Raw genomic sequence first — 14943 nt, forward strand, 5'->3', positions numbered from 1 at the left:
AGTTGCTTAGTGGTGTTTGTGACTTCATTAGAGGTGCAACACTTGAGGCACTAAGCTTTTGAAGCCAATCAAAGCAAGGAATTGATTGTTATTGAAATATAACAATCAAATTTAATTACTAAACCCTTATTTCGGTTCTTATTTGACAGATCTAGGGTTTATAGCTTTGGATATTCAATTGCATGTTCAGTAGACAAACTAGATCCAAAAGCTATTAGGGTTTGCATGTACACCATAGGATTGATGTATTGCTCAAACCCCATCGATTTCAATATTTTTAATTAGTTTTGAAGTTTTTGTCATTGTATTAAATATTTTTAGGGCAACAAAATCCAAGCAACCGTCTCTAAAAGGAACATATATCGATTCAAAAATGTAGTAAAGGATGGGATGTCATTTTACATCAGAGGTCCAAACTCTGCAACACTGAAGACGGTAGTTTTAAGTTAACTCCTCATGATCAAAAACTCATGTTAGTCCAACAAATCGTTGTTACGGAATGTAACGATTTTTCTGGATCTCAGTTTGGGTTTTCATTTGTTGATTATCAAATTGTGTTATCATTGGCCCATCCTCTACATATGTTTGTTGGTTAGTACATATTGTTATATGTTTAAATATAATATTATGTTTTGCAATTCCCAACATAACCTTCATTTGCCTTTTTTTGTTTTATAGATGTTATGGGTTTGGTTATCGCAATTGCTGAGCTACAACGAGATCATTCAGATAAATCAAAACACATGCTAAACATACACATCCAAGATGCAAAGTTGGTTTTCTTATATTTTTATATTTTTTAAGTTTTAAATTTTAAATTGCATTATGTTAATATATCATTCTTTTAATCAATAATTTACTTTACAGAGGTTTGCAACTTCGTGTCAATTTGTGGGGCGATTATGCGTACAAGATGCAAGATTATATACATAACAATCCAGACAATCATCGTATAGTTGTTATTCTTCAGTTTGGTCAGATTAATGTCTAGAGAGGTATATTGATTGTGCTATTAAAACTTATGTTATCATCATTAAAATAATCTTTATATATTTTAATTTATAGATCGTCCAAGTGTAAGCACCTACTTTACCTCTTCCAAGTTGTTCATTAACTCTGACATAGATGAAGTTATTGATTTCAACAAAACGTAATTTATGTTTTATTGTTTTTATTGTACAATTAAAGTTTTTGTGACTATATATATATATATATATATATATATATATATATATATATATATATATATATATATATATATATATTTGCATACATAACAATTTGGATGGAGATGATCGTCCGGATTCATCTACAAATACATTTACAGTTATTCCATCCAATCAACTTTCAGAATATGATGATTTCATGGTAAAAAATAAGTTGAAGGCTATCGCTGAGGTTTGGGAACCCATCGAGGTATTTCATGTTGTATTGTTTGTTTCGATTTATTTTGTTTTTTAATTTTTTGTGATCGTCTGTTTGTGTTTTTTTTATGTTTGTATTATATAATTTAAATACATTTCGTTTGCATTTCTGTTAGTTATGTTAATTTAAAGTACCTACTTTTTTTGCAGGAATGTAATTTCGTTATAGTGGGCACTATAAAGGGTATTTTACAGAATCTTAAATGGTATTATCAAGCATGTACCAACTGTTTTGGAAAAGCAGTTCCATCAGATGAAGTTGATGCTCATCTTTACCAATTCTTATAAATGTCATAATGAAAATTGCACAAATACTACCACTTATGTTGTTCCAAGGTTGTTACTTTACACTTTAATCACAATTAACTATCTAATATTCCATGTTTATCACAAGATTAATATTATTTTCCATTTTTATTTTTTTATAGGTTTATGATTCCTATATGTGTGCAAGATAATACTGGAACTCTAACCTTAACCATGTTTGAGAGAGAAGGAAAGTATTTGTTGAAGAAATCAACGAAAGAGTTGGTTAAAAAATGGAACAGGTCTTCTACTTATTTAATGATCATTAAAATATTTTCTTATATACAATCACTTTAAACAAAATGTTTTTTTATTTTTTTTTAATTGCAGCTTGGAGACAATCTTGATTTTTATCCAGGGGAAGTTAATGTTTTGAAAGGTTTGAAATTGGCCTTCAAAATTTCTATTAAAAATTTCAATGTGTCCAAAAAAAAACAACCAATATGGTATTGCTAGAATCAATGATGATGAGAGTTTAATCCAACAACTTGAAAATAAGTTGATCGAGTCACAGGTTATTTTATTACTCATTTTTTGTGGTTCTTTATTTAAATACTCTTTTACTTTTTAGTACATTATTTTATTGTTTATTTTTTGTATTATACAGCCTTCTAATTCACAGTCATTAGATTTTGGTTCGGCAGATTTGCAATATCAACAGACCAGAAATTTAAAGGTTAAACACATTTTTAATTTTTGAAAACAAAACTTCATTATAGAAATAATTATATTATACGATTATATTTTTTTAGGATGCAATTTCTGGCACGGACGATAATATAACTCCTTCCACTATCGACAAAAACGAGACAACAAGTCCAATGAAGAGTTTGACCACAACACTGGTCTTAAAGCGAAATCTTGAAGAGGTTTTCGATTTAGAGTTGAATGATCACTTATCATCATCAAAAGCTCCAAAAATATCTCCAGATGGTCCAGGAAAATAGTTGTTGAAGGTAAAGTTGGAGAAAAATAATCGAGTTATGTTTTGGTGGGGAATCTGGAAAGTTATTTATAGTAAAGTTTCATAATTGTTAACAACAAGTTGTATATGAGGCAGACGATAACACTGAAGATGTTCTTGATCACCCTTCAATTTCTTCTTCAATGTTCACATCTTGGATGAAATGTAATGAAATCAATAAAGAAGCATGAAAACTTACATATGTTGAATTTCCTACAAAGTTTATTTGGAAACGTAAAGGTCTGTTTTGGAAGCCAAAGGAAGTTGGATATGCGATTGATAGAATTCACTCGGTTTCACCTAAACTTGGAGAAGCATATATCTTAAGAATTCTTTTAAATAAAGTGAAAGGTCCTAAATCATTCGATGAAATTCGCACAGTCAATGGTGAACTATGTTCTTTTAAAGATGCGTGTTATAATCTTGGCCTTTTAGATGATGACAAAGAATTTATTGATGCAATTAAGGAAGCAAGTCTTTCTGGATCTGGTTTTTATCTACGGTTTTTATTTGCTATGATGCTATTGTCCAACTGTTTGTGTAAACCAGAGATTGTTTGGCAAAACACCTAGGAATACCTGTCAGATGGAATTCTTTAAAAGCAACAACAAAGATTAAAGTCTCCAGGTAATCTAAATTTTTCTCATTATTATTAAAAGATTATCATATAAAATTTTAGTATAAATTCAATTATATTTTACATTTTAATCAATTTGTTTTTTATACGTTCTGATCAATATATTATTTTACCTTAGGTTTATCATTAAACGAAGATCAACTTAAAAACTTGACTTTGTTTGAGATAGAACAAATTTTACTCCGTAACAATTCCAGCCTTAAAAATTATGGAAAGATGTCTTACCCAGATGTTGATTTTGTTTCATCTTCAAACAATCGTCTTATTACCGAGCAGCTAGATTATGACATACCAAATTTAAAGAACGAGTTTGATCGGTTGTTTGTTGCATTAACAAATGAGCAACGAGACATTTTTCTTGATATCATGCATGCAGTTAAACATAATAAGGGATGTGTATTCTTTGTTTATGGTTATGGTGGAACGGGTAAGACATTTTTTTTGAAGACAATTTCTGCAGCAATTAGAGCTCAAGGTCAGATTGTTTTAAATGTTGCTTCAAGCGGGATAGCTTCATTATTATTGACTGGAGGCAAGACAACACACTCTCGGTTAATAATTCCCATAAATCTTACCGAGGATTCATTTTGTAGAATAAATCCAAAAAGTGATCTTGTCGGTTTAGTATGAAAAACCTCATTGATCATTTGGGATGAAGCACCCATGGTACACAAACATGCATTCGGAGCTTTAGATCGAACTCTAAAGGATATATTAAAGTGTGTCAATCCTACAAATTCAAATATTCCATTTGGAGGGAAAGTGATTGTTTTTTGAGGTGATTTCAAACAAATTCTACCTGTTGTTCCAGGTGGCAGTAGACAAAACATTGTTAATGTTTCTTTAAGTTCTTCCTATTTATGGCAACAATGCAAAGTTCATAAATTAACAAAAAAAAAACATGAGGTTAACTGTTGGAAGCGATCCATCTGCTATTGAAGAAATAAGGGATTTTGCAGATTGGCTTTTGGACATAGGAGAAGGTAATCTTAGTGGTCCGAATGACGGTGAAGCGATTGTTGATATTCCACGAGATATTGTTATTACTAATCCACATGATCCTATAGGTTCATTAATCAGTTTTGTATATCCTTCTATACTGGAAAACTTCAACATTGCTGATTATTTTCAAGAAAGAGCAATACTAGCTCCCAAGAATGAAGTTGTCCAAGAAATAAACGATCGTTTACTGTCATTGTTTCTAGGAGAACAAAAAGAATACTTAAGTTCAGATAGCCTATCCCAATTCGAGTTTGTTCATGATGAGTTTGATGCAAATTTATACTCACCTGATGTTTTAAATGGTCTTAAAGTCTCAGGTCTTCCAAACCATAAGCTCATTTTAAAAGTCGGTGTTCCAGTTATGTTATTGAGAAACATTGATCAGAAAAATGGTTTATGTAATGGGACTATACTACAGGTTAAATCTTTGGGAAAACGTGTTATTGAGGTAGTTATCTTATCTGGAAGTAATATTGGAAACCGGACTTTTATTCCAAGAATGTCTTTAACTCCTTCTGAAGACAATATCCCGTTTAAATTCCAAAGAAGACAATTTCCATTGGTTGTGTGTTTTGCAATGACAATTAATAAGAGCCAAGGACAGTCTTTATCGAAGGCTAGTTTGTCTCTCAAGGAGCCTGTTTTCACACATGGTAAATTGTATGTTGTTTTATCTAGAGTTCAAAGTAGAGAAGGATTAAAATTGTTGATTTTAGATAATGATGGTAAACTAACAAATAAAACATTCAATGTTGTGTATAAAGAAGTTTTTAGAAATTTGTAAAAAAAAAAAACTTTGTACAATCTTATTATTTATATAAATTTGAGTATTTGTTTTAGTTAAATTTAAATTTCATTTTATAAAATTATAATTTTTTTGCATATCTACAAATACAAATTGCCAATTGCATATTCAAACGATTATCGGTTCGTAATTTCAACCAATAGTTATGTTATCATATTACTGCAAAACATATACACTTTTTAATTACTAAATATTATATTATTAATTTTCAATAAATAAGTTTCAATTTAATTAAAAAAAAGTTTTAAATTTCTAACTCGTGGTGCCCACGGGTTATAACCTAGTGTTACAATAAAGAACATCGAAATCTGAGTTTTAATGAATAAGTTATGACCTATCGAAGTTTCGCGACAGAACCGGCACAACGTTGTGTGACGTAAAAGTGAGTTTACAATCAAATGATTTTTAGCCTTAGCAACCTAAACGAAAGTTGTAACATACATTAAACCGAGAGCGTGCATAAAAAGAACGTCCAAATCTGACTTTGTATGAGGAAGTTATGATTTTTCTAAGATTCGGCACAACAATGTACAACCTGAAATTCGAATTATAGATCAAGCGATTTTTAGCTGGCACAACCTCAACGAGAATAGAAGATCTTATCAATAATAGTTTAACGGTAAAAAGACGGACAAAAACGGATGTCGGATGTAGAAGTTATGAATTTTTAACAGATTTTTCCTGTCCCGACCTGTTAAAAATATAATATTAAAAATAAAGTCAAAAATTAGCCAACGGAGTCTAAACGAAAGTCGTAGAATACGGTCTCACCTACGCATGTATATAAAGAACGTCGAAAATGGAGGCGTATGCGAAAGTTATGAATTTTTGAAGTTCAAGGAGCAAATTTCGAGGCTGGTCCGAATACGTAGGCCCAACATACGAGATTACGTCTAGGGTTCGCATGCTAGGTCCGGAGTCAGCCACGTCGCCCTTCCTTCTCATGCAGACACGTACGAAGCTCAGAATCCGATCAAGTGTCATGTTCCTTCACTACGCGCAGCGTACAAAGGTATGCCCTGCATACCGAGGTACGCCAAGCGTAATGCGAGGCTTCAACCACCTATATAAGGGGTGCGATATCTCCCGGTTTGTTTGGCTATTTTGCTCCTTCGTTCACCCTAAATACCCTCTCAATCCATTTTAAAATCCCCCGGAGATTAGGGAAACTCCCTAACACGCGAAGAAAGCCCCGGAGCACCCGATATCCCCGAGAAAAGAGTCTTTTCGGTTTGAAACTCGGCACGCACAAAGCCCGATTTTCAAAAAAACTCACAGTTTCGTCAAGGAAAATCATATCTAGAAGCGAAGTGTTGTCCGAATCACCACCTTATCAAGTGACTTCATACCCCCTATATTTTTACAAGTCTTTTCTATGTTTTTAAGGGGGGATACAAGTAATATACAAGAAAATTTACTTTAAAACGCAAACATCCAAATACGTGTATCTTTCTATTTTTATGAAAAGATTTTACTATCAAATTCATATATTACTATGAGCAAAGTTTTGGTAAAACATAACGATATGATAAACAAATACAAGAGATTTCATTTTCTTCAACTAAATATATATAACTATATATATATATATATATATATATATATATATATATATATATATATATATATATATATATATATATAGAATTATTGAGTATAACTTGAATCCTATGATAAACTATATAAATATAGTTTACAGAACATGTTAAGATGCAACAATTTTCACACAACATGGAAACAAACTTATAAACTATAATAGGTATAGTTTATGGAACAAAGATACTATTTTACAAAGTTCAGGTTACAACATGGAAACAAACTTATATACTATAATAGGTATAGTTTATGGAACAAACGAACTATTTTTACAAAGTTACATGTTATAAACTAAAAGGGTTTTCAGTTATTAATCGTAAACACGTTGAAGCAATTTGTGAGATGATTTCGTGTACTTATCTAAGTATGGGTAAAAGTCCCGACTTATAACCAGAGTCTCTTGTAGGGAGAGCGAGATATTTGTGTATGGATCTATTTGAGGCTGACAATCCCACATCCCGACTATTAGCTACAGTTAGGTCGGTAGGCCTGGGGTGACAAATGTCATTAATGTTTCCGACGCTTGAAGAACGTCGCGATCAGGCTAACTGTGTTAGTATGGTTATAAGAACTCACAAGGAGAAAACAACTTATTTACGAATAATATATATATATATATATATATATATATATATATATATATTCAAATATTTTTATTTGAATACTAACTTTACTTTCGGATTTCAGGGCAAACACAATTATATATATATATATATATATATATATATATATATATATATATATATATTCAAATATTTTTATTTGAATATTAACTTTACTTTCGGATTTCAGGGCAAACACAATTTCAGCTAGTTTTACTTATGAATAAAACTAGGTATCTTTAAAATAAGTATGATCATTATACTTATACTTTTCGGTCTTGTAATGTTCAAGACTACAAATCGGTTACATGGTAAAATATAGGATTTTCTAGGATAAATATCATTATTTAACAAACAAATGGTTTACAATTCAACTTTTTGGAAACAAATACGGTTACTTACCAATACTTTACATTAGAACGAGTGGAACTAAGAACATATTTACAAAAGGTTCAACACTTATTTACAAAATAGTATAACATAAGGACCCTCATTTGTAAATTCTATGGTTCCTTAGTTTATATATCAGAGTTATATATAAATAATATCCGATATACAATGGAATGTGTGATTTCCGCCTCATTTCCTGTTCCTTGTTTGGTTGTGGGCTTAGGAAAGATTCACACATTCAACTGTCCATTCAATACTAGTTTATATATAGTCAGTATAAACTAAGTGATCATAGAAGGAACTAGTATGGTCATATTACTTATCTTTACTTACTAAGAAAATATAGGATTTTCTGGAGGAACACATGAACAATTTTCAAAGGACAAGGAACTTCTTTTCTATAACAAAATGCTTATGAACTCACCAACTTAAATGTTGATACACTTTTAAAATCACTTGTATTCTCAGGAAACTAGTAGACAGGTACACGTAAAGGTTTCGAGAACTTATTTTGCTATTTACTTTTGGAGTCAATCATATGTGAATCAAATACAATTTAAACTCTATATTATTAATGCAATGATTGTTGTTGTTGCTTTGATTACTATTTTATGATTGTTGTGATATTGTACATGACGTCCTCCGTCCCCAAAGTTTCCGCCGTTTCGGTTTGGGGGTGTGACAGTTTGAATGTGAATATCCAAAACTGTTTGAGATTGAGAATCCTTTTGATCGCTTGGTGTCAGAGTTCATGGATGACGAGCCATCTTCTTGACTCTCTTCCTCTTAGGTGCTTTAGCTGGTGCGGATGGTTCAACTTCAGGCTTTCATTTCCCAACCTTCTTTAGAGATGGGGATGGTTCAGACAGACCAACCTTCGTGCCCTTCTTCTTGCCTCCTTTCCTGGGTTTGTCCACCTCTTTGAGGACCTTTCGCATTTCATTAGTCAAGGGGCAAAAGCCTGAGATGGGCAAACTCTGATAGGCTCGCAGTATCTCACTTGATGTCGGAACATCACGAAGCATTGCTTCAGGAATAGAGCCGATAAAACTTAACTTCGATTTGTCTGCTAAGATGATGTTGGAGGTGTCAAAGATTTGAATTGCTACCATACAGGACCCTTCCAATACCGAAATGTTGAGTTTAAAGATCGCCCTTTGAACGATGATGATCCAGAACCGAGCACAGGAGATTTCACTGTGTCGTGTGGTAGAAAGAGTGCTTTGAACCAACTGAGCCCAGAGAACAGACCCGTAATCCAAGTTGATGTCGAAGTAGATGTCGTACATCATCGTCATGAATAGCTTGCTCGCATAGTCCGAGCCAGTAACCCTTTATTAGAAGCTTTTGAAGATCATTGTAAAGAGATTGTTCTACATCGGCGGCAAGTTAGGCTTCGTAAACTTAGAAACTGTTGGCAATGATTCCCTGTAGCCCATCTGGTAGAACATCTCTAGGATCACAGAGTTGGAGACGCTCTCAGGATCAATCAGGTCAAGACCCTGTGGAAGACCTAGAATATGACAGTATCTTGATTTTGTGATGTGGGTCTTTTTGTTCAAGATCTCGAAGGAGATTAGTTCTTCCCCTTTTGTGTAACTAGCAGTAGAATAGGCTTTTGAGAGATGCACCAAAGGAACGATTTCAGACTTGATAAGCGTTATGACAAGCGAAGAATAGCTCAGGCTCTCGACGATTGGTTGGAGAAACACTTCATATTCCGTCGGATCAAGATCAAGAATCAAGTTTTGATTTGCTTTTAAGTTGAGGAGACTAGGAAACGTTTTCTACAACTGAAGGTGTCTCTGATGATGCTTCCATTGAAGCTTGATGAAGAAGACGATGAATAATAGAGAATAATCGCCGCAGGATTTGTTTGCTTTTTGAGAGTAGTAATTAATTAATGAAGCGTCAAAATCCTTTTATACGGAGTAGTAGGTGAGAGAAAACCATCATTTGGTTGCATCAACTACTAAAAAGTCGTCTAAAAAGGCGTCACTGACAGCTGTGACGTGTATCAGGCGGCATGAAATTAGCGTTGGTTCAAATCAAAGTCATTTCAAAGTCTCGCGCCCAATCTTATCCGATAAGATGTCACGTCGTTTATTTATGAGCTTTCGCGGTGATTAGTCATCAACGTGTCTGCGAAACTAAAAGTAAATATAAGGGCCACAAACCAGACTTTGGAAAATTACAAGGATCGTCGTGCGAGAGTGTGCCAAAGATAAAGAAATAAATCAAAATTTTGTGGGATATTAGTGATGTATTATAAATACACAAAGTAGTGGATCTCGGGCAATGATCTCTTCCTTTGGAGTCAAGAGAGACTCTAAATTGTTTGTGTGGTTTCCCGTTGAATTACGATCACAAGTTTGTTGAGAAAATGTGAAAGGCATCTTTTGATTAGGCTTTAAGGGTGGTTTGATCTTCAACCAAACTACAAAATTTGATATAAGTCCGAACATTCGATGAAGTACTTGTTTGACCAGTGTAGCCATAAAAACAAGTATGCTTTGGAGTTATTTTAAGTAACTAGGATAAGTATAGAAATCTCAAGAAAAAATAAAAAATGGATCTATTGGGAAGAAACGTCTTAGGTCTAGAACGTCTCATTAAGATCACACAAAAAGAAAAAGAGATTTCCTGGTACTAACCACTAAAGTAGACATTCGTTAATTCCAAGGTGAAATATCTAGAACATGTATATTGTTCACCGTCAATTCGTTTATGTGTTGGACTTTGGGTTTCACTCAATTCGTGGTTATAACAAATTTAAGATCATGAACACAGAATTGGTTGTAACCATAAACCTCAGTGGTAACTTCTGAGAGTCTCAAGGGTTACATATGTTGTGAGAACCTGAAATTTCCATTCTGAACAAACCATATCAATCCAATAGAAGTTAGAACAGTTTCAGTGAATTTCCGGACTTCGGGTATAAGTTTGGCAATTTTTCAGGGTTTACACTTAAGGAGATATCAGGAGAGTGGATGCACTAGGGTTTTGTGCAACACTGTTATTCCAATACTCTAAGATATTAGAGTTCATTCCGGGAATAAAAATATTTTCTGCCAAAAATCCCAGGACTATATATAGATATATGAACCAAAGTAATTCATTAGTTACATTTCCAATTAGAGAAAAGCCAAAATTCTCTCTCACGGATCTTCGGGTTTTTATCCCAAATTGTGAGTTCATACCCCTTAATCAATGTTTTAACTATTTTTAAATGTTTTATGGGGGGATACAAGTAGAATCATGCTACTTATTATATCAATCACATGTGATTAATAAGCAGCATTCAAATGATTTACTACTCATTAGCCGTTTTACCAAACAGTTTCCTTCAAATGATTTTCATAAACACTTTATATGTTTAAAACTCCTTATTACACTATACATTTTACTATGTATATTTCATTTCAAACTTATTTACAAATTGTGTTTCAAACAAATGTTTCTTTATACTAAACCGTTTTATCAAACCCATGCCTTCAAAACCCTTTTATAGATCGACATCAAGTCGATCTTTTCTTAGAAAATATTTATGTTCAAAGGTTTTTACAAAAATTATTTTATGCTTTTATATTATAAATTGCATGCCTCTATATGTATGGTTATATAAGAAATGTTTAAAATACTTAGGAAGGCTATCCACCCTATTTTCTTTTCGCGCTTGAGATGTGGTCTGGTGGGATATCGGGTACCGTCTGAAGGTCGTTTAAATATTAGTTATATATCATGTGTACATATATAGTCATAAAGGTCTTCCCAGTTCAGCCAATTCCCTTGGATAGCAAGGGTATACATCCATGTTCATACGTACCAGTTATATTACTAGTAAGCTACCATATGGGTAGTTTAGGAAGATACTAGAACTATTACTAGAACGCGATATCATACAGTGAGTCAGTTCATTCATGAGTCAATACTTGCTAGATAGAGAGAACATCCATTACAGCTAGAACATTACAGTACATTGCTATACAATTACATGATTACGTTTACATAGAGATTTTGTTATAAGTATGCCTATATTTGTATAGTTATATAAGAAATGTTTAAAAGACTTAGGAAGGCTATCCACCCTATTTCCTTTTCGTGCTTGAGATGTGGTCTAGTGGGATATCGGGTACCGTCCGAAAGTCGTTTAAACATTAGTTATATATCATGTATACATATATGGACATAATAGTTCCTTTCAGTTAATTCAATACCTTTGGGTAGCAAAGGTATACGTTCATATACTTTTACATGATTACGCTTACATAAGTACATATACATGAATACGTTAACAAAAATTGTGATCCACTATATCGGAGCATGCCTTAAATGTCATGGCCCAAGTTGTAGCCAGAGTCTCTTGGAGGGAGAGCATGAGTTTGCGTATAGATCTATACTGGATTGACTATCCTACACCTTGCTGCTAGCTACAGCCGGACTTGCAGGTCTGCGGGTGCCAAACGTCATTTCTTTTTACGACCATACGTATGTCGTTGTTACCAGTCAATAGTATGGTGCAATTAATCACATGATACCTTAATATATATCCGGTTTAAGGTAGTTAGTACAGCAGTAGTTCTTATAGCACTACACTTCAATACTACATTAATTTTCCCTTTACATATATTTAGTGATCTTTTCACTTAAGCATTAAATGTAAAAACTATATTTTGTTAATGATAGTTACACTTGGATAATTACACACTTTTACAAGAAACGAACATTTAGAATAGTTAAGTGTTGGTAGAAGACTACATTGAAAATAGTTAGGTCTTGGTAGAGGACACCCTTTATATAATAGTAGGAATCATAGGGATTTCTAGGGTTTTTCAAACGTTTACAGTTGTTTTACAAACATTTTTACACTTACCGTTCATATACATTTTCCATACTTACAATTCATATACAAATTCTTACATACAAATTAAGACACTAAATTACTTATGATCTCACCAGCTTTAAAGTTGATACTCACTTTCAAAATTACTTGTATCCCCAGGTCATCATAGACAGGTACCGATGCAAGGATTAGGGAAGATGGACCTCGTTCAAGACTCATCTTTCATTTTGATTTATGCTTTAGTGTTTATCAAAATTTGACAGAACACATTTGTATAATAATTATATTATTAATGCAATGGATGATGTTGTTGCTTGTTTACTACTTTTCATTGTTGTGATACTGTACATGACGTCCTCCGCCCCAGAACGTTTCCGCCGTTCTTGGTTTTGGGGTGTGACAGATTGGTATCAGAGCATTGTTTATAGTGAATTAAGTATATCAACCCATAAAAGATATACTAACTATAAATACATAAGGGATTAAAAATACTCTGACCAAGAGTTTATACTTTAAATATTAAAATATTTAATTAAGTATACGTGCCTGCATTCATACTAAAATCAGTGTCACTAGGACAGTACAAAATAATTACGATTGTTAGGCAACACAAGTGGGCTTAGAGACATATGGTCAAAACTGGAAAGATATAGCCTGATCACCTATATTATCCGAGGGTTGACTAGCATGTGCCTAAGTGTAGTTGTGTGGTTGCAACAAATCTAAAATCTTACCAACCCTACCACAATGAGAACAGTAGAACATAACATTAAACTTAAAATACTATAGGAGTATTTGGTGTTACTATAAGTACGTTATACTTGAGAACTAAAACGGGATCTTCATTACTAAGTTGATAGTTGCTAACTGGATACACTAAGGATATATGTAATTAGGTTGTTATAGACTTAGAATCTGTGAAATTTTACTTTACCCCGATTCTGTGTGAATTTGGAGTTAAGGTCACATATTCGAAGGCCTATCCTGTTTCGATTACATATAACTGGTATGCACTTCACAAATAGAGATGTAACTAATGAAGATTTTCTAAAGAATTATCTAGATAGTTCGTCTAATAATTATTTTTCTTACCCTAATTCTCGCATAGATAACATGGCTGGACTCCATCCCCACGGCAACCCGTACCTCCTGAATGAGGTCATTGTTGGTTGGTTTGGAGAAGAACCAGAGAATGATCATCATATCCCTATGAATGATCACCATGATGAAGACCTTTCGGACGATGCTAACTCCGAACCAGAGGTTGAGAACCTACCCCAGGCAACTCCCGTTAAAATTCCTAACCCTCATCCGGCTTTTCATGGCCCGACGCCTGAGTGTGTGGAATGCTTGGAAACATGGAGCCAAGGACAAGATCAGCCCATGCTATTTAATGGTGACCGAAGCTTCTATGACTTGAGCAATGGGGGCTCAGTAGACAGAGTCTTGCCTATCTTGGTCCGCAGACTCGTCCGAAATAAGATTCAAGGCAGGACAGCCCTACATCAGATCACTGAAGTTGTCGCCGATGCGAGAATGCATACCCTCCGCACCATTCGTCTAGAAGATGCTCGCGAGAGATCAGAGAGAAACCATGAAACCCTGCTTCAAGCACTAGCTGAATCACGAGCCGAAGACATAGAGCCCCGAGTACGCCAGAGAGTGTATGAAAGACATCTACTTGACATGGAACGTCAACTGGCTGAACTGAGAGTTCACCAGAGGGATGACCGTCGCCAGTAGTAGATGTTTTACTTTATTGTCCTTGTTAGAAGGAATCGCTTTTCTGTCTTTGCCCGATTTGGAATTTTCTATGAAATTATCTTGTACTGTAAGTACTTTTGGTTAGGTCTTTATGCTGTCAAGGACTATCTTCTCTAGATATCATGTAAGACCTTTTGCAAGGTCATTTTCCTGAATCTTTACGTCATGAATATCAAGGATATTGACAGCCGGCTAACTTCTGTGTCATTCTTCATTCAAGTACTCTTATCATACTTTCATTGGAGTCTATCTGAAACATGCTTTAGTCAAGTCATTGGACTATAGTAATTTAGCTCTGGAGACATTTCCAAGTCTCCTTTAGTGGTTGGATCATGTTATTCACCAACCCACGATACCTCGGCTTGAACGACAAACGTCTTGAGACCATTCTACGAACTTACTTCTACTCATTACTAGGACTGCATCATAGGGATTTAGGTCAAACCTTCGCAAACACACTTCCATTCCGTACTAGGACTGCATCATAGGAATGTAGGTCAACCTTTCGAGAACATACTCTTACTCTTTTCTTGAGCAATTGAAGTACATCTAGGGTCAACCAGAATCGCTCAAAAAATCCTTATCATTCGTGCTAACAGAATCATGTCAT

General features: G+C 33.8%; 1 protein-coding gene across 1 annotated transcript; it reads left to right on the plus strand.

Moving 5' to 3' along the window:
• Nucleotides 1–4232: 4232 nt before the first annotated feature.
• On the plus strand, nt 4233–5117 carry LOC111908533 (uncharacterized). Its single transcript, XM_023904350.1, has one exon. It carries the CDS (start codon nt 4233–4235, stop codon nt 5115–5117), a length of 885 nt encoding a protein of 294 aa, XP_023760118.1.
• Nucleotides 5118–14943: the final 9826 nt, after the last annotated feature.

The sequence above is a fragment of the Lactuca sativa genome, chromosome 6 (assembly GCF_002870075.4).
Source record: "Lactuca sativa cultivar Salinas chromosome 6, Lsat_Salinas_v11, whole genome shotgun sequence".
Taxonomy (NCBI): domain Eukaryota; kingdom Viridiplantae; phylum Streptophyta; class Magnoliopsida; order Asterales; family Asteraceae; genus Lactuca; species Lactuca sativa.